Genomic DNA, 25,322 nt, shown 5'->3' with positions numbered 1-25,322 from the left:
ATGGGTTTATGAATGGGAAAAAGGAAGATTCTGGAGTTCGGAAAATTCCAGAAAGAATTAAATTCAGAAATGTGAAACCTTGAAATAAAACAAAAAAAGATCTCCTTTCTGCCCAACTCTATCACAGCAGTAGTAATTTAAGGCAGAGACAAACTGAATATTCCTCAAGATGCTGTTATGAACATAAAATGAATACTGGCCTATCAAAATTTTGCAGAAATCCTCATGAGTTAAAATAAAACAAAATAAAACAAACCAACAGTCCATCACATCCCATAGTAATTGCTGTAAACTTTATAAATTGTTTTAAATAAAAGCAAATTCAGAATACTGACTGGGACATTAGCTTCCAATGAATGTCCTTTCTGAAGGAATTTGGTACCCATCATTCTACTGGGTACCACATGCCAGCTGGTCACCACCACCTCCTGTTGAAGCTGAGAGACTTGAGACCTTGTGTTGCAAAAAGGAGAAGGGGAGAGAGAGGGAGAACACTAAGGGCTGCCAGTGCCCAGCCTGGAAGCAGAGAGCCTCTCCACCATCCTGTGTTGGGCTCGGTTAAAGGGTAAAGCATCCTCTCAGTAAAGCAGCTGTCCTCTTCTTCCAAGTGAAACAAGATGAGCCTGGAGCATGCTGTAATGCCATAAAGTAAGGCAGTGCTGAACAAACAAACAAGCAAACCAGAAACAACAAAACCCTACAATGACGGAGTCAGGTCAAAAGGATACAGGAGTCAACGGCCAAAGCTGGAACAACTTAAGAAACAAATTAGTATTAGATTACAACAGAAAGTATTTTTAAAAATCCATGAGTCCATTCTGATGCAAATACCTGATTAAATAAATAAACAAACCAACAAATGGGGGAGAACAGAAACATGTTCCATGCAGAATAATTCCAAATAATTGATGTAGATAGTCCACCCTCAAGGAGATGGAGCAAAACCCCTGCTCCTTAAGAGTAGGCTGTGCATGATGACTTCCTTCCAAAGAGGGAGGGAAGGTAAATTTACAGTGGAAACGTCTGACAGCCAGGTGCTCAAGGTCAACCTCAACAGTGATGTCAGGTTGACAGCATTATAGAATGTGATGAAAAGGGTACATCACCTCTGTGGTTTTCCTCCCCCAAAACAGAATTCCACTCTAATCATGAGAGACGCAACCGATGAACCCCAGTTGAGGGACATTCTACAGAACGCCTGACCAGGACACCTCAAGATCATCAAAACAAGGGAAGTCTGAGAAGCTCACAGTCTAGAAGAGTCTAAAGAGATGTGACAGCTTAATGTAACCTGGTATCCTGGATGGAATCCTAGAAAAGAAGAAGGACTCTAGGAAAAAAATAAGGAAGACTAAATAAAGTAGAAACTTTTAGTTAAAAATGTATCAATTTGGGACTTCCCTGGTGGTCCAGGGGTTAAGATTCCAGGCTTCCACTGCAGGGAGCATCCCTGGTCAGGGAACTAAGATCCTGCAGGCTGCTAGTGCGGCCCGCCCCCCCAAAAAAAGTATCAATTAATTATAGCAAATATAATGTTAGATGTTAATAACAGGGGAAACTGAGTGCAGGACACATGTGAAATCTTTACTGTTTTCTCCATGATTTTGTAAATGTAAAACTCTTCTAAAAAATAAGGTCTATTTAAAGTAAAGAACAAATATTCCACCTCCTGGGTCCCACCTTTGACAGCAAAATCCCAGGCACAAAGGAATGTTAGAGCAGAGCCTTCCACTAGAAGGACAAAAATGTCCTTATCTATGTCTCAAAAACCTTATGTCCTCCTTATGTCTTATTTAAAGGCATTTTTTCTTGTATAGGATTTTGATCAGATGAGTGTGTGTGTGTGTATATATATATATATGGAGAGAAGGAGAGACAGAGAGAGAGATTGGTATTTTAAAACCGGCTCACAATTGCAGGGTCTGACCAGTCAGAAACCTGTAAGGCAAGCCCACAGGCTGGAAATTCTGGCAAGAGTTGGTGTTACAGTCTTGAGTCCAAATTCCACAGGGCAGCAGGCTGGAACCTCAGGCAGGGTTTCTAGTTCCAATCTTGAGGCAAAATTGCTTCTTCTTCAGGCAACCTCTGTCTTTCCTCTTAAGACCGTCAACTGATTGGATGCCCAGGCACAAGATGAAGGGCAAGCTGCTTTTCCTGCAAGTCTACCAATCTAAATGTGAATCACATCTGTGAATACCTTCACAGAAACATCTAGAATAATGTTTGACCAAACAACTTAGCCTAGCCAATAACCTCATAAAATTAACCATCCTCCTTGATAAAGGTGGATCAAAGGAACCAGGGATATTTAGCTTAGAAGAAAAGACTCAGATGGGACATGATAAAATCTAGAAATATTTGCAGTCACCTTGAGCAGAGGTGGCATTGTAGTATAGTGTGTCATTTAGGGATGTGGGCTTCAGACATAACTGAAAATTGTGAGCAGAGAAAGGATTCTGCCAGGGCTCCCACAGCTGTTTAGTGGGAGCTGGGATTTGGACTCAGCTCTGCTGTACACTGTGAACATGGGGAAGGCAGTTCCTTTTGTGGGAAGACTTGAGGGCTGCAGTTCCTTACCCGCAGGAGAACTGAAATCTCTCCTCCTTATGCAGGGGCAGAAGTTCTAAATTATTTGGCGGATTTGTACAGAAACATGGGGAACGTGTGCTTTACACATGTGCTTTACAATCTGAAATAACTGAGTGAAAGTGAGCCAGAAGAAAAGGATGTGGTCTAGAAGTTTGCTTAGAAGCAACCCACCTAAGATACAGAGGAAAAGACTGGAGAAAAACACATCAGATTAAGCGTAAGCAGTTTGTCATAGAGACCTTGGAATCCATGAATGAAGCTCAGCCCCCTGAGAATGGGACTCAGTACATCCTCAGAAGGAAGACAGATGGTAAGACTCCAACATTTCAATGTCAATTCCATCACACATCTCCTGTGTTGTATTCTTTTATGATTCACTCTGGACAAAAGTTCAGGTCAGACTTACAAACTGCCTATACGTAAAACACAGTTTAGAATACTTACACTTTAAAGGCTTGGTTTGTTTTGACAAAATTTAATTAGCATAATTTAAGATTAGACAAGATTACTCATTAAAAAACTAAAATGTGTTTTATGTAGAGAAGAAAGAACTAATAACATAAAATTAATGTATGTAAGACTTTGTCTACTGGTCAGCTTGGTAAATTTACCATAGTAATCTGTAACTCTTACTTTGCTACTATTTGGTAGCTAATGATATTCTTCTATACTCTGCACTGCTGGTGGAAAATATTGAAGAGATACCCATGATTATCATGAGACCCTGTCATGAGATTCATTTCTTTAATGAGGACAAGTTGCCTTGAGTCTGTGAAATGTTATACCAAGCATTTGCTGAACTTGAAGGGTGTAGCAAGTGGTGACAGAATAACAGATGTTATCAGTGACCTGTATCAGTTGTGCGAATGTCAGGAAAATAATTTCAAGGTGATTTCTCAGGTATTTGTAATAGATCGTAAATCAAAAATGGCTGCTGTCTAGTAACATCAGGCATTCCAAAAGCTTGAGTTTCTAGAGTATTCCTTGGACCATAAATATAAAAGTTGTTCTCAAAAATACAAATATGTCTACTTTAAATAATCCAGCAAAGAATGGAGAAATATAATTTGACTTCCCACAATTACCTCTTACTCTTCAAGTGTTCTCCAAGGGAAATTCTAAACTAAGTAAGAAATCAATTCTAAAATGTAGAAATGGGGAATCCCCTGGCAGTCCAGTGGTTAGGACTCCATGTTTCCACTGCAGGGAGCACGGGTTCAATCCTTGGTCGGGGAACTAAGATAAGCCACACAGTGTAGCCAAAAAATTAAAAAAGTAGAAATGGAGCAAGAGATGATATATGTATATACTGTGATGGGGACGGCTGAAGGGGGAGCACTTTGGGGAAGTGGGCAAGGAGCGAGTATTAAGAGGTGAGTTTGAACACGTTAAGTTCAAACTACTAGATTTCTAAGTGAAGTGCTGAGTAAGCTGTTGTGTATAAGAGTCTAGAGTTCAGGATGGAGGCATAGATTTGGAGATACAAGTTTGGGAATCATCAGCATACAATCAGACTTGGCATTGGTAGGTTGTAAAATGCTATTCAAACATAAAGTATCATTACCTCACAAATATAACACAGCAGCCATCACTGACCCACTAACCCTTCTGTTTGGAACACCAAAGATAAGTTTTGAAGAATGAAATAGTGCCATCTGTAGCAACGTGGATGGACCTAAAGATCATCATATTAAGTGAAGCAAGTCAGACAAAGACAAATATGTGATATCCCTTATATTTGTATCGCTAATAAAAAAAGATACAAATGGACATTTCAAAACAGAAACAGACTCACAGACATAGAAAACAAACTTAAGGTTACAAAAAAGGAAAGGAGGGGAGGGATAAATCAGGAGTTTGGGATAACAGATATACACTACTATGTATAAAATAGATAAACAATGAGGTCCTACTGTATAGCACATGGAACTATATTCAATATCTTATAATAAAATATAATGGGGGCGTCAAGGAAGGGAGGGAATATGGGGATATGTGTATAAAAACAGTTGATTGAACCTGGTGTACCCCCAAAAAAATAAAAAAAAAAAAGAATATGAAAAAGAATATATATATACACACACATATATATATCTGAACCACTGTGTTGTACACCAGAAACTAACAGAACATTGTAAATCAACTATACTTCAATGTTTTAAAAAGTTACTTTTTGAAAGATATTTTTAATAGAACACTTTTTTTTGAAAATAGGACATATAAAGTGTGAAGTTTTTCTGTTCTCTCAACTATTTTGTTGCTGATCTTAAGTACTAAGAAGTTCAGAGATTCTCTATTGATTTTAGGCTTACAGAATATTATCAGTTGGAAATTCTGAGAAGGCTATGTAATGACATCTTCAAGAAAGCTTATCTTCCTAGGAAAGGAAAAGCTCAAATGTGAAATGCAGTCTTAGAGAACCATGAAGCTGCTAGGTCAGCCATTGCCTTGATAGGAATCAAGTACTGAAATATGCTGCTAGTCTTTGATAAGGAATATGCTGGTAGTTTAAAAATATACACACTTTTCAGCATTCCATCCTGTAAGGAGAATTGGAAGAAACATCCATTGAGGTTTAACTGTGGTGGGAGCTCCCCCAGAACAAAGTAACAGAGGCCACAACTCAACTAGAAAGCAATGCAGTTGGATCCTGCCATTATCTTTATGTGCCCATTAACTCTAAAGCCCCTCTCCATGGTTCCTGCATAATTCTGTTACTATGTAACTCCTGCCTAACTCTGTAACTTAGCAACAGTCCAAAGGCCATAGAAGGGGAAGTACCCAACTAAGTTACAGGCTCCTTTGCTTGTTACCTTATTTGGGAGACAAAAAAATTCCAATGTATAGGAGTTTAACAAAAGTATATAAGGTGATGCCCTGCTGTGTTCGGGGCTCAGCCTTTGGACATGAATCCGCTGAGGCTGTGCTAGTGCAATAAACATTGCTTCCTGCTTATAGCATCACTGTCCTGTCTGCCACTGACAATTCCTGCTACATAACCACTGAAAAATTGATTATATGAGGATGAAACAATTTACAGAAAGCACAAGGATGAGGGTGTATAGGAGGGACTCCCCCAAATAATGATTACATTAAGTCACTGTCAATCTTGATGTTATACTGAGACTCAGAATATACATTTTGCCATTTTGCTGTTACACATCTACATGTCAGTCAATCAAAATACAAATAGGAATATTAAGGCCATGGAATCCAATATTGCTCTGGAATATCTGAAGTATCAGCATTCAAAAGTAAATTGTTGAATTTCTAGTTCTGGAAATGGTGGAGTGGCTTGTATTGAACTAACTCTCCTTCAGGTAACAGTTACAAACTCTGGACAAATATAAAGCTTAGCTATTTGAAGGTCCTGGAAAAATCACCAAAGTCAAGAAGAAATTGGAGGGGACTGGACCCCAGAGGAAAGGGAACCATGATGGCTGTGGTCCACGTCTACACAGCTTCTCTCCTCAGGGCATGTCCCAGTCCACATGACACATGGCAGCTAGAACCGGAACAGAACCACTGTGGCATTTCTGGCTTGTCAGAGGATGGAGTCTGAGGCTGCCAGAGCAGCTGGAAATTGAGAGGGGGAACCTTGGAAAGGAAAAGCCACAGAGAAGAAGCCCCTAAATCTGGGTACAAACTCATTTTAAATCCTTGGCTGACCCCTGACCTGTGCTTGTGTAGATGAGGCTCCAAGGAGAATATTAAAGCAACAGCTGGAGAAGCTGCAGAAACACAACAACCATCTCGTCTGTCAGCTGCAAAGGGAGATGGAACATGGAGTTTAGTCTCACCAAGTCAGAAGGGCCTGGCAAACACTGTAAGCTTTCCATCGAAACCCTAGAAGGGCCATAGGGAGTAATGGTTATATCCTAGGTCCAAAGAATGTACCCTAAAACTAATGACAAAACCAAAACAAACCCATCTTTAGAAGTGCAATACCAGGGAATTCCCTGGCAGTCCAGCAGTTAGGACTTGGTGCTTTCACTGCCAGGGCCTGGGTTCAGTCCCTGGTGGGGGAATTAAGATCCCACAAGCCAAGTGGCCAACCCCCCCCCAAAAAAAAACCAGTGCAATACCAGGCATCCACAAATTAGTAATATAATTGACTACTTAAAACAAAAATTAGCACTGTATTAAATTTCCCAAAACTGGTGGAAAAACATCAACAGACAGATTCGAAAAGCTCAGTGCCTGCCCAAAATGTAAATACAAAGAGAGTCACACGTGGGCTCATCACGGTCAGATGGCTGACAGATCAACAATAAAGAGAAAATCTTAACATCTTTGGACAAAAGAAGGGAGACACGATAAGTATAACTTCTGACTTATCATCAGAAATAATGGAGGACAGAATCACATCTTCAAATTTCCAAAAGAAAAACAAAATAAAGCAAAACACGTCAGCCCAGGATTCTATACACAGCAGAAATGTGTTTCAAGAGTGTAGGCACAACAAAGACACATACTATAGGCGCCCAAAGGATGAAAGGAACAATTATGACAACTGGAAGGCAACACAGTAGACAACTTCGATGAAACGAGAAAATTCCTTGAAAGAAACTTACCAAAACTGATGCAAAATGACATAAAAATTATGAACCACCCTATAATTATTTTAAAAGATGAATTTGTAATTAAAAACTTTCCACAAAGAAAATTCTAGGCCTAGATAATCAAACTGTTGAAGGCTATCAAACGTTAGAAAAAAAATAGTATCAGTCTACCCAAATTCCCTCAGGAAATAAGAGGAGGGAACACTTCCTTACTGTTTTCCCAAGTCTAGCACAGCCCTAATATGAAAATTTGACAAAACACTGCAAGAAAAAAAATTTTAGATCAATATCCCTCATGGATATAATTGAAAAATTCTTATGAAAATGTTATTAAATTGAATCCAACAGTATATAAAAAGGATAATACATCATTTTCAATTGGGGTTTATTACTTTGACTTAACATTTAAAAAATGAATGTAATCCTGGGTGGACCTAGAGATTATCATACTAAGTGAAGTAAGTCAGACAGAGAAAGACAAATATCATATGGTATCACTTATATGTGGAATCTAAGAAAAATGATACAAATGAACTTCTTTACAGAACAGAAATAGACCCACAGACACAGAAAACAAACTTATGGTTACCAAAGGGGAAAGGCAGGGGAGAGAGAAATTCGGAGTTTGGGATTAACAGATACAACCATATATAAAATAGATAAACAACAAGGACCTACTGTATGGCACAGGGAACTATATTCAATATCTTGTAATAACCTATAAGGAAAAGAATCTGAAAAAGAAGAGATGTATGTTTATATATATACATATACATATATGTATAACTGAATCAGTACACCTGAAAATAACACAACTTTGTAAATCAATTATACGTCAATTAAAAAAAAGAAAAAAAACCTTTCAAACTCATTAAAAAAATGATCCAGTTACCTAGAATGTAATATGTTAAATAGTTGTTGTATATAATCTGTTATATTAACATATTAGCATATGTTAATAATGAACATTAAATATTAATACTGATCATTATAATTGTGCCAATAAATATTAATATTAACATATTTTAAATTAATGTAATTCATTATATATCCACCTGGAGGGAAAATAAACCTCAACTCCTACATCTGCACAAAAAAATTAATTTATGATGAATAATAGACCTATGTGTAAAAGCTAAAACTATAGAGCTTCAAGAAGAAAAAGCAGAAGAATATCTTTGTGACCCTGTGGTAGGTAAAGACTTTTTAGGACATGAAAAGCACTAGCTGTTAAAGAAAAAAGCTTATAAAGAGGACATCAATCAGTATCTAAAACTTCTGCTCATCAAATGACATCATTAAGAAAATGAAAAAGCAAGCCACAAAGGGAAAATATTTGGAAAACGCATCTCTGACAAAGAACTTGTATACAAAATATATAAAGAACTCAAGTGAATCAGTAACAAGACAAACAACCTAGTAAAAAATTCCCAAAAAACTTGAATAGGCATTTCAAAAAGGAAAACGTTATGGATGGCTAATGTATACGTGAAAAGAAGCCCAAAATAATTAGTCATCAGGAAAATGTAAATTAAAACTAAATGAGAACTTTTGCAATCTGTGGAATGGCTAGCTTTTTTTTTTTTTAATGGACAGTGCCAAATGTTAACCAGGAAGTGGAGCAAACTTAAATTCTCCTACATTGCTGGTAGAATAATTAAATGCTACAACTACTTTGGAAAACCATCTGGTAGTTCGTTTAAAGCTTAACATATGCCTCCCTTATGATCCTACCATTTCACTCAAAAGAAATGAAAACATATTTTCATTTAAAAGATTTGAACGGGAACTATCATAGCAGCTTTATTTATATTAACCAATGTCAATAGGAAGATGAATGAATAAATGATGGCAAATGCACGTGGTGGACTACTAGTCCACGTAACTTTGAAAATCAACTACGGATAAACACAACAACACAGACGAATTTCAAAACATTAGGTTGAGCAAAAGCAGCAGGGCACCAGAGACTAAATCCTCTATGATTCCAATCACATGAAGTTCGAGAACAGGCAAAACTAATATATGATAATAAAAACCAGATGAAGTTTGTCTGCGGGGAAAGGGTATAGGGACTGGCTGTTCAGGGACACAAGAGCTTTCTGGGGTGATGAGAGTGTTCTATATCTTGATCCAGGTGGTAATAACATAGGTGTGCACATTTATAAATACCCAATTAATTTTACACTTAAGGCCTGGCATTTCAATGTATGTAAAGTTTGCCTCAAATTTTTAGAAAGTAAATTCCTTGCATTTCCTAGAATAAAATAGTAGCCTCTCTATGGATACTTCTCTAGAAATGAAATAACTTCGGAGAGAGGCAAATAGTCTAAAAAGAAGTCCTTTAAACCTAATGGAAAGTGTTTGGTGAGAATGCTATATTCTTGAAGATGGATATCCATTTGAGGGTCACGCCAAGGCACTTAAAGAAAAAAAGAGGGACTTCCCTGGTGGTGCAGTGGTTAAGAATCTGCCTGCCAAGAAATAGAGACACAGATGTAGAAAACAAACATACAGACACCAAGTGGGGAAAGCAGGGGCCAGGGGTGGGGGGGTGGGGGTGGGATGAATTGGGAGATTGGGATTGCCATATATACATTACTAACAAGAAAAAAATATCAAATTGTACACTTTAAATATATGCAGTTTATTGTACGTCAATTATATCTCAATAAAATCCTCAAATAAAAAAAAAAAAAAAGAATCCGCCTGCCAATGCAGGGGACACGGCTTCGAGCCCTGGTCCGGGAAGATCCCGTGTGCCACAGAGCAACTAAGCCCATGTGCCATAACTACTGAAGCCTGCATGTCCAGAGCCCGTGCTCCGCAACAAGAGAAGCCACTGCAATGAGAAGCCCGCACACCACAACGAAGAGTAGCCCCCCCCCCCCACAGCTAGAGAAAGCCCAGGTGCAGCAACGAAGACCCAGCACAGACAAAAACAAAAATAAATAAATAAATAAATAAACTTTTTAAAAAAGAAAGGAAAACCCCTTCAGGTTTATGGAAGGACTGTGAACCAAGGTGGGTTATTAATGGCCCACCCCTTGCTGGTAATGCAGACAGCAGAGAAATACATAGTGACCCTGCACATTTTGATGTTACAGCTTTCTCCTAAAATGAGCCGGCAAGAGTGATACCCACTGATCAAATCCAATGATAACCCTCTTCTAGCATTTATCATTTGGTTTCCAGCCTATCTACAAAGTGATTGTGAAAATTGAAGAAACTGTCAATACAATGCAGGTTGCTCCAAAGTTAGAAATTTGGAATTGTGTTTGCTGAGGTGTGGAAATGGGCACCTATTTAATTTACTGTCTCTTCATTTCTAATAGTTTTTTGTTTGCTTGGATATTTTCCCAATTTCCAGCATCATTTACCACTGTGATTCCTAATCACGTGTGTGTGACTTGTTTTTTCTTTTTGGAAGATTTTAGAATCTTCTATTTATCAATAATTTTTTGAAATTCCACAGTGATGTGTGGGTTTTCCTCCTATTCTTTTACTGGGCGTTTGGTGGGCTCTTTGAATCTGGAAACAAGAATCCTTCAATTCTGTACTATTCTTGTATTAGCTTTTTGATTTTTGATTCCACTTCCTCTTTCTTCCACACATTCATTAGTTAGAGGAAAGACTTGATCTTCTTATTTTCTAACCTTTTCTCTCATTTATTTTTTAAAAAGCTACATGTTGTTTTGTCCTAATTTCCAGGAGTTTTCCTTAAATTTATCTTCAACTAGTCTATTAATCTATTCTAGATTTCTGCTACTCTAGTTTTATTTTCTAAGAGCTCTTTATTATTCCCTGAATATTAGTTCCTTTTATAGGATCCTCTTTCTGTTACAGCCACGGATACAATATTTTCTCTTTATGTCTTGGAGAATACTAATGATAATTTTGGTTTGTATTGCCTTTTAAAAAAAAGTTCCCTGTATTGTTTTTGTTTCCTCTGAGTCACAGAATCCTCTTAAGTGTCTCACAGTCCTTATTTGGCTTTTTTTGTTGGTTTAAATATTTTTTTGTTCTAAAATATACATAAAACTTATCATTTTAACCATTTTTAAGTGTACAATTCAGTGGCATTAAGAACATTCACAATGTTGTACAACCATCACACTATCCATTTCTAGCAGTTTTTCATCATCCCAAACTGAAATGCTATACTCATTAAACAGTAACTGCTCAGGCACCCTTCTCCCAGTCCCTGGTAAGCTCTATTCCACTCTTCATCTCTATGAATTTGACTATTCTAGGAATTTCATATAAGTGGAATCATGAAGTATCTGGCTTATTTCACTCAGCATGATGTTTTCAGGGTCCGTGCATATTGTAGCATCTATCGGAATTTCATTCCTTTTTTTGGCTGTGTCGGGTCTTCATTGCTGTGCGCTGGCTTTATCTAGTTGTGGTGAGCGCGGGGCTACTCTTTGTGCGGTGCTTGGGTGTGGTGGCTTCTCTTGTTTGGAAGTGAGGGCTCTAGGTGAGCGGGCTTCAGTAGCTGTGGCGCATGGGCTTAGCTGCTCTGAGGCATGTGGGATCTTCCCAGACCAGGGATTGAATCCATGCCCCCTGCATTGGCAGGCAGATTCTCAACCACTGTGCCACCAGGGAAGTCCCAGAATTTAATTTCTTTATAAGGCTGAATAATATTCCAGTGTATAATATGTATAGACCACATTTTGCTTATCCATTCACATCCATCAATGGTATTGGGTTGTTTCCATTTTTGGCTCTTGTGAATAATGCTGCTATGAACACTGGTGTACACGGTGGCATATTTTACTAGTAGGTTATACTAACCTATTTAACCAGACTTTGTGCAGAGTGAAAGGTATGTTTAAAGTCTTCCCTAAACTAATGGTTTTAAAACTTGGCCAAACACCTGGGGTGTGTTTAAAACCTTGCAAAGCCCATGCTGTACCCCAGACCTGTTACATCAGATTACTTAGGAGTGGGACACAGGCATGAGCACTTTCTGTAAAACTTACCAGTTGATTCCAATGTGCAGCCAGTATGAAAACCAGTGCCCTAAACAGTGGTCACAGTCCTTATTTGGATGGGAATTGTCAATCCAGGGGACTCAACTGTCAGTACCTGCAGGATTTTTTCTTATTCCAACCCATTTTCCCAGAGAGTACTGTTCTACTCCATGACCTCTAGCACAAGCCAGTTGCCATCCTTCTGGAAGCCATACAGAGAAAGTGGCCTAGGGTCTCACCATTCAGAGTGCACATTCTCTCTTGACCTTCCTATTTTCAGCAGCTGTCTCATCCAGCCTTCTACTGTGCTAGCCAGGGGCGTCACCTGGTTGGACAGCATAGAGGGTAGGACCTGGGGTCTGCTCCTTTCACAGACTTTCAGAAAAGCCTCTTTTCTTCAGCCATACCCCAGCCACTCTCTGGGGTCCCTGAGAAACATTCAACTGCTGGACTTCATCTGGGTTTGGAGCGTGAATCAGCTTCCTTCTGCATTGCCACTTAGTCTTTGCAGTTATGCTTTTACTTTGAAAGGGTGAGCATGTATCCTCAGGGAAAAGTACTTTACCTGTCCTAATTCACCTAAGACTTAGGCTTTCTGAGACTGCGCACAAGTAAAAAACATGAGCATGAATTGTTGTTAAAACATCTAGTGAACTGGACTAATTTTAATTTATAACTGGTAAACTTAAGAGAACAAACTCTTTTCTATTTAAAAAAACTGTAAATCTTGACATTTAAATAAAAACATATCTGGGACGTCCCTGGCGGTCCAGGGGTTAGGACTCTGCACTTCCACTGCCGGGGACCCAGGTCCAATCCCTGGTCAGGGAAATAAGATCCTGCAAGTCGCAGTAGATATGGCCAAAAATAAATAAATAAATAAATAAATTTAAAAAAACATATCTAAATAAATACCTCTAATGTCTCCATTTGTAATGAAGCTAATTAAAAATTATGCTTATCAAAGACTTGTGTGCTGTCTAAAAATGTGAAGCTTACATTTACCTCTGTGCTTTAAAAAGCTGCATTGATTTCCAGAGTTTTTAAACTTAACCTCCCCCAAATGTCCCATTGTGACCCAAATCAAAAAGCATGCATTTTAAGAAATGAAAAAAGCTGGGAATGAAAATTGGAATTTTGATAGCCACTTGTCTTTATGATGTCCCGCTAGTATTTAAAAATGTTTATTTCAGGGCTTTTGAACTTCATTTTGGGCAGGAATTTGATGATATATCACATTACAGCAGAATCTTACAACTCAGTGAATAAAAGATATAAACAAAGTTGCTGGGCCTAGAAACATATCGATAAAGATCAGCTCCAGGAATTCATTTGACAGAAGCAAACACACTTGAGGTGATATAATTTATGACTTCCTCTGAAGCAGGACAGACTCTAGACTTACTTGCAAAAGGAACCAAATGAACTGAATAGTCTGTTTAAACATAATGCAGTGAAGTAGCTGCTTCTTGACAGACAGGCCAGATCTCATATTCCCAACCTTGCCCCATGGCCCTTTAAGATGGTCAAAGTCATCTGTAGGGATGCTTCATGGCTGAAGTTCCAATCCATGTTCAATGTATTTTGATCTCCTAGGTATGAGCCTTCCCTGGCTTCTGCCTGAAACTTCAATGTATTTTGATCTCCTAGGTATGAGCCTTCCCTGGCTTCTGCCTGAAACTTCTGGGACCACCCTGAGGCAGGTGCCTAGGGTCCCAGCCCTGGGATGGCACCATGCATCTAAGCCACATGGTCCTGTCAATTTTAACTCCTAAATATGCCTTGGATTCTCTCCCTCTGTGGCCTATTTCCATCCTCACTTCCATAGTTGGATCCTCATCATTTCTTCCTGATCAATTGCCATAGACTCCTTTTTATTCTTTTGCCTCTAAACCCACTGGTGAAATCTACCTTACACACCGCTGCTTTTGTGATCTTTCTGAAATGCAAACGTGAACGTATCTCTCCTCTGTAGAAAATTCTTCATTGGTTCCCGGGGTTGCTGCCTGGTTAGGCTTCATAACCGGGCATAAAAGACCTCCATGATCTAACTTATGCTTCCTACTTTCCCTGCCTTTTTGGCTCTAAGCTGCGAGAGGACCATTAACATGTCTGTCCTGCTACCCTGGCATGATGCACAGTGCCAAGTCCAGAGCCTGATACCTAACGGGTAACTACTAGTAGGTACATCAGTACCCCATGGCTCACGCTTCTGACTTATGGGCCGTTTTTCCTGGGCACTTGAGCTCCCCCCGCCCCGTCCCCGGTAATAACACAAGTGTGCCCTTCTCTCACAAGTCTAGGCTAGTGACTATTTACTCATGGATGCACACCTTCACTCATTTATCTCGGGATCACCTCGATCTAACGCCATGGCTGGCACTAAGGTCTTTGCACGAATAAGGAAAATGAACTTGTAAGTGTGGCCCACGAGTTCACACACACCCGAGGAGTTGACCGGTATAAGGAACTGCAGTCCAGAGAGTTCTTCCCCGGGCTGTACATGTATAAACAAATACAAGGACCAGGAGGCAAACGTTGCCTTCCTCTTGCTCTTCACAAGTCTGGGAACCAGGTTCAGCAAATCAAGACTTTGTAGAATGAATCGGAACAAACGAAAACAAAATAAAGGGCGAACAAATCACCTGCCTATAAAGAACTGCGAAGGTAATCAGGACTCCCCCAAGCCCCAAAGTGAAAGGCAAGGCAGAGCGCGAAGGCCGTGGACCCGCAGGTGTTCCCGGAAGCCCCGCCCCTCGGAAGGCGGGGCGTGCGTGCACGGGGCGGGGCCTTTCCGCTCGACCACGCCCCGTGGGCGGGGTGTAAGCGGCCGGCTGCTCTGGAGCGTGGGCATCCCCGCGGTTTCCTAGGAGATGAAACACACAAGGCGCCAGAGCTTCACTGGGGAGCGAACAAGGTAAGAGGCCGGCGCGGGCAGGTAATCCCGAGCGGGCAGCGGGGCCGCCACCCTCCGTCCGACCCAGCCGAGCCTGTCCTGCGAGGCGGCCCGGCATGTCCCCTCGGCGCCGTGTCCTAGCTGGGTCAACCTCCGCCGAGAGAAGGGGCCTGGACACTGGTAGGGGAAGGAACTGGAGGGAGGAGGATTCGAGGAGGGGAGGGGACAGAGGGGACAACCTGCTCTTACTGTGGGCGGTTCGCTCCGAGGACCCCCGGACCGTTTCCTGCGCTCCTAGATCGCGGGGTCAGTCCTGGTTTGAAGGATGACCGCGGGCATCCATCAGTCTGAAGGACCCGCACCGCCGAATCTCTACCCCAGGGTCTCCCGACGCACCTCCCGCCGTGCCCCGCTCCCTTTGGTGCTTGGACTGGAGGGGACACTACTTTTAGGAGTGAGAGGAGGGATCGGGTCTCGAGAAGGCAGTGTAATTGAGTTCAGGACTGTTACAGAATTGAACAGGAAAAGAAGAAGGAGAAACTGAGTCCAAATTCAGCCTTCATTCGAGCATCCCAAGTGACTCCCAGGTAGAAGCGGAATCCCCGCACACGGTGGACCAGCGGGCGCCCCCAGTCCCCACGCCGAGCCAGGGGCGGGGGTCAGCGGATCACCTGCCCGCCGCGGCCGGACACGCTGGGCCCCTGGGACCACCCCTTCCCGCAAACCGGAGGGGCTCCGCCCCAGGAATCTTTTAAAGGTCCTGGTTTGCGGGAAAAGCTCAGCGATCAGAGCGTCTGGGAGCGAAAACTGTTTCTTTATTGCAAATGCGACGGGGACATTGTCAACTTAAACACAGGGAAAGAAATTTACGTACATGGGTTTAGATAATCTTTTAAAATGACCAGGCATTTGTTCTAACTGTAACGGAATACTTTAGAGAAAAATCAAAGTTATCGGAGTTACTCTAACCAGAAAAGTAACTCCTAGAGTCGAAATAGTGGTGGAGACAAAAGTTATTTTTTAGCCTTTTGGCCTATTTTTCATCGCCTCCACCCCTGAGTTCACCGGAAAAGAGAAAACCCTCATCTCCCTTTAAAGCGGCAACTTTGTGCCTACTGAAAGCTGGCCTTGGGCAAGGGTGTTTGATCTCTTCGTTGCGGTGGTTTTTCTTTTTTTTTGGTTTGGTTTTCTGTCGTTTCAAAACAATCTGTGAATATTAGCACAAAGCACCATGCTTTTATTTGTTTTTTAACACAGAATCTTTGTTTTCCCATTGTAAAAGCTCCCCTTTTAATTTATGTAAATATATGACTTGGTTAGTTTGAAATCTTTTTTCTGTTTGCTTTTTAAACAACTTAATGATTTTTATGGCGTCACTTTTTTTTTTAAACAAACGTAAATGCCAGCCTTGGAGTAATAACATTATAGCAGATTCTACAAGTTGAAGACGTGCAAACGTTATTGGCTCAGTGACTGGGCAGACACACATTTTACCCTCCATTTGCCCTCTCTGTTAATCTTCTTTAATCCTATCTAAATCCCTTATTAGCTGGCAGAAGCTGTTGAGAATAAAGCTCAAGTTTACAGTAATTGTGCACCTAGGTAAAAATAAGACAACTAAAATGGGAGAGAAATAGTAAGGATATTTATCTAATGTAGATCTATAATTGAGCCTGAAGGTAAATATCTTTTTCCTTAACCAGAATATAAGGTTTTTATAACTCATAAGAAAGTCAGTAAGTATTGTAGCTTGATTGTAGAAAACTCCAAGTTCCTAACAGTTCTATTAAATTAATTGAGGATCATAGTTATATTACACTTAGTTGTGTTTTGCCTTGTTGCATACATGTTGAAATATATGTATGGAAGTATTCATGTGCATAAGACATCATGTTAATACACCCTTATTTTGCAGAATTAGCTTTCCAAAGTTCCACAGATAAGAATATATGTACCTTGCAGAGAAATATTACTGGGTGTGAACTGGGGACCCACAGGCAGTCTGTCTTTTAAGTTACCTTTACTGCTCTTTGACTAGCAATCTGTTTAGGACCTTCCTTTGCTACACTGATAAAAATAGTTATGTGCTAGCAAGTAAGTACATGGGAATGAGAAACGCTTTACCTTTATATATCTATACGTCTTTACATTAGGCCACTATCCTTATATTTTCAGTGACATAAGGGGACAGATGAAATGACCAGCTTCTCACCCTAGAGAGCTGTTTATTTTGTAATTAACATGACTCAAAAGAGGCCTTTCTAAAGTTTCGTTTGGAAGCATAGTATGTAAACTTGTGTTACTTAAAGGTTAGTAAACTGGCCCAATTCTCTCAGAGCCACAAATCAGAGCTGCTTATAATCTATGTCACATCCATAATCTTCACCCCTCAAAGAAAAGAAGCTGGGAAATGGCTATGTCCCTTATTTATTTTTCCCTGAATATAAGTATGTCCTAGCTATAGTCATCCTCACTTGAAGCAAACTTGGTGTTCGCAGTGTTTACTTGGAAGATGATTGGTTAGGCTTGCAGTGAAGTTTCTACAATAGGCACTCCAAAAATGGTTGGGCTTCCAGGTCAATGCAGAAAGGCTTCCATGGCTGAATGGTCTGTTGTGCTCATTGTACTGCTGATGGCAGGGCTGATGGTCTTAATAGTGGAAGAGAAAGAGGCAGCTAATTTCACTTTTGCAGGTTGTTGAGCCACTGCAAGGTAAAGTTTCAGTGTTTATGGCACCTCTTTCCTCTGAATGTCTCTCCCCACCTGGGCAGTTCCCTCTTTCATGCCCTTCTCAAGCCATTTGTCCTTTTCCAGAAGTGCCTACACAACTGTCTACCTGTCAGACTCTCAATGCTTGTCCTCAGTTAGGTGTTAACATGAAAATAATCTGTTGCATATGCAGCAGATTTGCAAAGAAAAGATGATGCTATTTATCCCATTAAAATTCTTAATTAAATAATTTGGAGGATGGGGTAAAAATAATAACTTCATAAGGAACTCCAGGTAGACTTCCTTCTCCCCCATTCACACTCTTTCCCTTCACTGTTTCTGGCCTATAATTTTTCACAATGTCCTTCCAGGTATCAGGATGAGCCAGATGTAGCCCCAGGGTGTAGCTGGGGTGAGGAGCACCCTGTGCACTTTCTATGTTGTTTACAGCATCTTGATGTTTTAGGGTGGAGTTAGGAATCTTTAGGTGGTGGACGGGGTGGGCAGCTTTCATTGTGAGTTAGATTCTACACAGTTTGGGAGTGAAAAGGGGTGATTCCTTTAGTTGCATCAGTGATTATAAAAGGTGGCAAGAATGGGTTGTTTAGAAGTCTGGGACTGCACTAAAAAACCAAACAGCTTCAGGCTAACGCAGCCATTAGACTGATTCCATCATTGAATCTCTGATTGATCATAGGTCATTTAATCCTTCTGTGTTTTTCTTGCACAGTTGTACTGATATGATGAACACCGTGGCCTTTTGGACAGATATATTCTCTGTATTGTTACTTAACCAGAAAGAATCAATAAACCTTTAGAAAAGAGATATGTGTACGTCGCCTTAAATAGAGAAGCCAGAAAAAAATGTCAAGGAATTTAGGGAATTCCCTGGCAGTCCAGTGGTTAGGACTTGGCACTTTTACTACAGTGGCCTGGGTTCACTGGGTTCAATCCCTGGTTAGGGACACACAAGCTGTACAAAAAAAAAAAAAAAAAAAGGATGTCAAGCAATTTCACATGCTTTAATAAACCACAAAATACTGATTTAAATTCTAAATGATCAGAAGAAATACACTTTATAGTCCATGTTTTGTTTAATCGTAGCACAGGGTACAAAACAAACTCCCAAAGAGCTTTCAGAATTATATTTCTTTACCCAGATAAAGGAAAAATTACAAAAAGCAAATACACATTTTGGTTAGGAACCATGCGGGGGGTGTTGCTTTTCTCTATATTAATGCCTTAGTATTTAGAATCAGTGTCTACGTATAATGTAAAGACCACTTACAAAAGAACTTCATTTTCAGGAAAATGGGGAACCATTTGCTGGCATCTGTTAAGACCATTTGCTCAGATGTAAGCTGAGAAAAATGAAGGAACCACTAAACAGAAATGTAATTTACTATCGTTGTCTCTTTGTTAAGATCCTGGCCACAGAGTTAGCATGGCCTAAGTTACTTCTCAGAAGTGCCTCTGAAGGGTTATTATCTATATGAAGTAAAATAAATGACAAATTAACACACACTCCCTGTTATTTAAAAGCCCCACAGGTTCTTCCAAAGTTTCCTGTGGATGAATGTTTTCCTGTATAAAGGAAACAACATAGTTTCTGTGCACTTCTAGGCCGTGTTTCTGCAGAAAGCCTACATGTGGAAGCCTTAGGTACTCTGACGACTACAGCATATTCTTGTTGTTCCTGAATTTCTGCATCTAATAGAGAAGCAATTTCTATGATTTTATTTTCTGGAAATAGTGCTACAGTGAAAGAAAAATAATCTTTGAATGAAGCACCAGATTATAAAAGGCATCTTATTTATTTATTTTTTGGCTGCACCGCATGGCTTGTGGGATCTTAGTTCTCCAACCACGGATCAAACCCTGGCCCTCGGCAGTGAAAGTGCATACTCCTAACCACGGGACTGCCAGGGAACTCCCCATAAAAGGCACTTTAAAACAAACTATTTACTTTAATATAGTGCCAAACATGTTGTTACCCTCTGTAACTAAGCATGAAGCTTTGTGACAGAATGATAGAGACTTTTAAAAGCAGCATAAGAATGATAAACAGGTATGAAATGAGAAATCATTCCTTAAATGCAGAACTAAGAACAGTGGGAGGAAACTGTTAAATGCTGTTGTAATGAGGTAGACATTAAGGCTTTATGTGCCTTGTGTGTTTTTTTTTACCCACAGCAATAAAATCAGAACCTATAGGAATCTGTAGCCTTCAAATATATACAGCTCCACAGCCCCTTTTCTGTAGTTTTGAAATCCACAAAGCTCTTAAAAATGAATTTTTAAATGTTAATTTGTGCAAATTCATTTGCAACAAAACAGGACCCGAATGGCGTGAGGCTATATATAGTCTTCATTTACTTTCCTTCGTGTACTCTTCATACATTCTTCTACAGGCACATTAAGATGCTGCTTGCGAGGTGTTACATACCATGTTACTTTTCTAAAATATGCAAATTCCTGGATTCCAAACACATCTGGCCCAGGAGTTTCACATAAGGGATTGCGGTCCAAATTAAATATGATGCAAAAATTGATTCAAAGGATGGATATAGCAGAGAGTCTGACTTCCCAAAGTCTGATTTGGACTAATGTAGATTATATAGTCAGTAAAAAAGGAATCATGCAAATCATTAAGCCAATATTTACTGAACATTCATGGGATAAGTAACACAGTACCATGTCAATGAAGCATTCACCAGGGAGTATCATCAGCCTATTACATGTGAATGTCATTCCACATCACAACTGATTTACTGACACATGCTTAAGATGTTGGTATTTATATTAAAATTTTCCTAGGTTACCAGTAAATTTTTGGAATAGATTCTTTAATGAAAATTCCTTTTACTCTTGTTTTTGTTTGTTTTTACAGGGTGTTCATAAGAATGGAAGCACTGTTTCTTTGCCAGATTCCTTATTGCTACATCTTATGAACCCACATAATCTTGGGGAAGAGCCTGTGTTTAATGATGACAAACCTGTCACCAGTGTAGCAACAGCGGTCTAAGGGCAAAAACGAATAAAAATAAAGAAGCATTTATATTTATATTCAACAAAGAAGTCATTTCAGTCAACACCTTCTGCTGCATCATTTTTCCACGATGAACCGATACACAACCATGAGACAGCTGGGGGACGGCACCTACGGGAGTGTCCTGATGGGCAAGAGTAACGAATCAGGGGAGCTGGTGGCCATCAAAAGGTACCGCGGGCAACAATGCCGAGCTTGCCAATCTTTCTTTTCCTTTGTTTGCTTGAGAATATATACAGGTATAGAGAGAAGTCTGGTTCAGACCCCGTGCTTCTTAGGGAATGGGGGGAGTGCCATTCTGGAGAAAATACTGCCAAAAGGAGTTCTGCTGATCCCCACGTATATTTATTTTCTGGTTTGTCCAGCTACACGGAAACATCAAAAAACCCAAGGGATCTGCTTTTTATGCATGATAAATTTGAACTGAAACTGAAGGTAATGTTTGGAACTATTTTTAGAACTTAAAGTTGACTACAGAGTAGAGCTTATTACTTCCTTAAAACAATAGGCCTCAAAATCAAATGATATTCATAATATCAAATTGAGTTCTGAATGGCATATCGTATTTTCCCGAGCCTACCAATTAAATAGAATGATTAACTTGTTTCTTTAATCTACTGTATTTGTTATGTATTATATGTAAAACAATTACCCCAAAGCTTAGCGATTTAAGACAAGAACAAACATTTATTAATTCACAGTTTCTGTGGGTCAGGAATTTAGGAGTATCTCAGCTGTGGTTCTGGATCCAGATCTCTGGTGAGGGGGCAATCAGAGGTCAGCCAAGATCACAGTCACCTGCAGGCAGGACCAGGGCTGGAGCATCTGCTTCCAAGGTGGTTCACTGTATCTGTCTGCTGGGCTGCTATAACAAAAGTACCACAGACTGGGTGATTTAAACAGCGTATTTATTTCCTCACAGTTCTGGAGGCTAGAAGTCTGAGCTCAAGGTGTCAGCAGGGTTGGTTCATGTTAGAACTCTCCTTGGCTTGTAGACAGCTCTCTTCTCCCCGAGCTCTCTTTACATACACGTCTCTGTGTATGTCTCTGTCCTAATCTCTTCTTCTTACAAAGACAGAAGTAATATCAGATTAGGACCCACCCTAAAGACCTCATTTAACTTTTTTTTAAATAAATTTATTTATTTACTTATTTATTTAATTTATTTATTGGCTGTGTTGGGTCTTCGCTGCTGCACACGGGCTTTCTCTAGTTGCTGCGAGTGGGGGCTACTCTTCATTGTGGTGCGCAGGCTCCTCATTGTAGTGGCTTCTCTTGCTGTGGAGCACGGGCTCTAGGCACTTGGGCTTCAGCAGTTGTGGCTCATGGGCTCTAGAGCACAGGCTCAATAGTTGTGGTGCATGGGTCCACAGCATGTGGGATCTTCCCAGAGCAGGGATCAAACCCGTGTCCCCTGCATTGGCAGGCAGATTCTTTACCACTGCGCCACCTAGGAAGTCCCAAGACCTCATTTAACTTTAATTACCTGTTTAAGGTCTACCTCCAAATACAGTCATACTCTGAGGTACTGGGAGGTCAGGACTTCTACGTGTGAATTTGAAGGGAACACATTTGGCTCATACTTGGCTTGTGTAACAAAGTTTAAGCCACAGACTGGGGGGCTGAAACAGCAGAGATTTATTGAGACAGTTTTGGAGCCTAGACATCTAAAATCAAGGTGTCAGCAGGGTTGATTCCTTCTTGTTTTTTACTTTTTTTAATTTTTTTTTGTTTTTGGGTTGCTTCCTTCTGAGGGCTGGGAGGAGAGGATCTTTTCTAGGCCTTTCTCCGTGGCTTACTGATGGCATTTTCTCTCTGTACCTCTCCCACGTCAACTTCCCTGGATGTGTATCTCTGCGTCCAAATTTCCTTTTTTTATAAGAGCAAGAAGAGGCCTCAATCTCTCTTTATATGGGGCTCTACAAACTGTCACTTGAGTGTCCCCATGACATGGCAGTTGGCTTCCACCAGAACAAGTCTTAGAAACTGATTACAACATCAACCAAATGATGAGCATCTAAAATTTAAATGCTTTAACAAATGTTTATCAAATGTTAAAAACTTTGCAATATCATGATCTGAAACATCACATATATAAGAAAATACTTTTATAAAATATTGTCAAATAGCCATTATTATCATAGAAGTAAATGTACAATGTACAATAACTGAAATGAAAAATAGGAATAAGAAGAAACTTCCCTGACCTGAAAGGTAAAATGTTACAGGTACTTCCTATAAAGTTGGTTTTAAGACCAGTGTGCCTGCCATATCCCCTACGGATCAAGATGGAACTGGAGGCCCTAACTAAGGCAATAAGAGAAAGTAAATAAATAAATGAGGTATAAATATTAGCCAAAATGAGATGAAATCATCCTTATTTGTAGCTTACGTGATTATATAAATTCACACAAATAAATACTTCATTACACAGAAATAAATTTATGTGTAAAAATATCTTTAAAAGGACTGGAAACATTTACATAAAATTCATGAAAGCTGTGGCTTCTGGGGAGAAGGGGGTAAGAAAATGAGAACGGTTTGTTTTCTATAACAAAATATTCGTTATTCCTTCTGGGTGGCAAGATCATGTGTTTGTTTCAGTCTTCAATTTCATAAAATGGGGAGCTGGACTTCGCCTGTATAGAGCTGGCTAAGACCTTGAGAGAACCGAGAGGTGGTCAAATACTTTAAGAAGTCCAATAGACTGAGCACTGAGAAGAGGCCATATATGTATAATTTGGAATGCCTTTGGTGTATGAAGGAAAAAAAAAAACTAACCAAAAGTAAATTAAGCAGGGATTTATTTGTCTCACATTGTAAAAAGTTTTGAGGTAGGCAGCCAGGGCTCATATCTTGTCTCAATGCAGTTATCACAGACCTAAGTTCTTTTGTCTTCAAAAAATAGGTGCAGCAGGTGAAGGTGTGGAGAAAAGGGACCCTCCTACACTGTTGATGGGAATGTAAATTGGTGCAGCCACTATGCAAAACAGTGTGGAGGTTCCTCAGAAAACTAAAAATAGAGCTACCATATGATCCAGCAATCCCACTCCTGGGCATATACCCAGACAAAACTATAATTGAAAAAGATCCATGCACCCTGTGTTCATAGCAGCACTATATACAATAGCCAAGACATGGAAGCAACCTAAGTGTCCATCGACAGATGATTAGATAGAGAAGATGTGGTGTATATATACAATGGAATACTACTCAGCCATAAAAAAAAAAAGAATGAAAGAATGAAATGATGCCATTTGTAGTAACATGGATGGACCTAGAGATTATCATACTAAGTGAAATAAGTCAGAAAGAGAAACACAAATGATATCACTTAAATGTGGAATCTAAAGTATGACACAAATGGACTTATCTGTGAAACAGAAACAGACTCACACAGGTAGAAAACAGACTTCTAGTTGCCAAGGGGGAGGGAGGGAGGGAGGGCATTGGCAGAGGGATGAACTTGGAGTTTGGGGTTAGCAGATGAAAACATACAGAATGGATAAACAACAAGGTGCTACTGTATAGCACAGGGAACTATATTCAATATCCTATAATAAATCATAATGGAAAAGAATATGAAAAGAATATATATAGATATAGAACTGAATCATTTCGCTGTACAGCAAAAATTAACATTGTAAATCAACCATACTTCAGTAAAATAAATTTTAAAAAAGAGCTGTAGCAGTCCAGGCCTTGAGTATGAGTTCCAAGTAAGAAGAGAGAAGGAAGAGTTGAAAGAGTCAGTTCTTACTGTCAGCCAGTTACTGTACTTTCTTCTAATTAGGAAAGCTTTTGCTTTCCCACCACCTCTCCAGAAGACTCCTGGTTACTTCTCACTGGCAGGAGTGTGTCACGTGGCATGCGTAGCAATAAGAGAAGCCGGGAAACTGAGTACTTAGCTGGGCATTTTGTATCCCTGGGTTAAAGCCGATCTATGTTAATAAAGCAGAGAAGAAGAGTGGCTCTTGGATAGACAGCTCATAGTGTCTGCCACATTCAGTATCTACTATGTGCCAGACAGCGTTCCTGCCCTAAGTAAAGGCAGAGCAAAAATGAATGAGGGGAATTCCCTGGTGGCACAGTGGTTAAGAACCCACCTGCCAATGCAGGGGACACGGGTTCGAGCCCTGGTCCAGGAGGATCCCACATGCGCCACAGCTGCTGAGCCTGCGCTCTGGAGCCTGCAAGCCACAACTGTTGATCCCACGTGCCACAACTACTGAAACCCACGTGCCTGGAGCCTGTGCTCCACAACAAGAGAGGACACCACGGTGGGAAGCCCGCGCACCGCAACAAAGGGTAGCCCCCACTTGCCGCAACTAGAGAAAGCCTGCGTACAGCAACGAAGACCCAACTCAGCCAATAAATAAATTAAATAAATAAATAAATTTACATTAAAAAAATGAATGAGAATAGGAGTCATGGGGAAGGCTTGCAGAAAGTTTAAAAGTTCATTCAACATGTAATTGTTAAGCTCCTATTATACTTGATGCTCAGGACAAATGAGGATGGGATACATGAGTTATAAC

At 40.1% G+C, this 25,322-nt stretch overlaps 1 protein-coding gene across 3 annotated transcripts in view; it reads left to right on the top strand.

Moving 5' to 3' along the window:
- The first annotated feature begins 15,049 nt into the window (after window positions 1-15,049).
- The window catches only part of MAK (male germ cell associated kinase), a 43,955-nt gene continuing 33,682 nt past the window's right edge, over window positions 15,050-25,322 (top strand). For 2 of the 3 annotated variants that reach the window (XM_057700370.1, XM_057700368.1), the window contains exon 1: window positions 20,855-20,955. In XM_057700370.1, the coding sequence (XP_057556353.1) occupies window positions 20,855-20,955 (101 nt within the window). Of the gene's footprint in view, window positions 15,207-20,625; window positions 20,956-25,322 lie in introns of those variants that run through there. The other variant, XM_057700369.1, reaches the window with a different exon arrangement.

This window comes from Hippopotamus amphibius, chromosome 11 (assembly GCF_030028045.1).
Source record: "Hippopotamus amphibius kiboko isolate mHipAmp2 chromosome 11, mHipAmp2.hap2, whole genome shotgun sequence".
Classification (NCBI taxonomy): domain Eukaryota; kingdom Metazoa; phylum Chordata; class Mammalia; order Artiodactyla; family Hippopotamidae; genus Hippopotamus; species Hippopotamus amphibius.
Note: the sequence above shows the minus strand (reverse complement) of the source record. Positions and strands in the feature narration are given on the sequence as shown.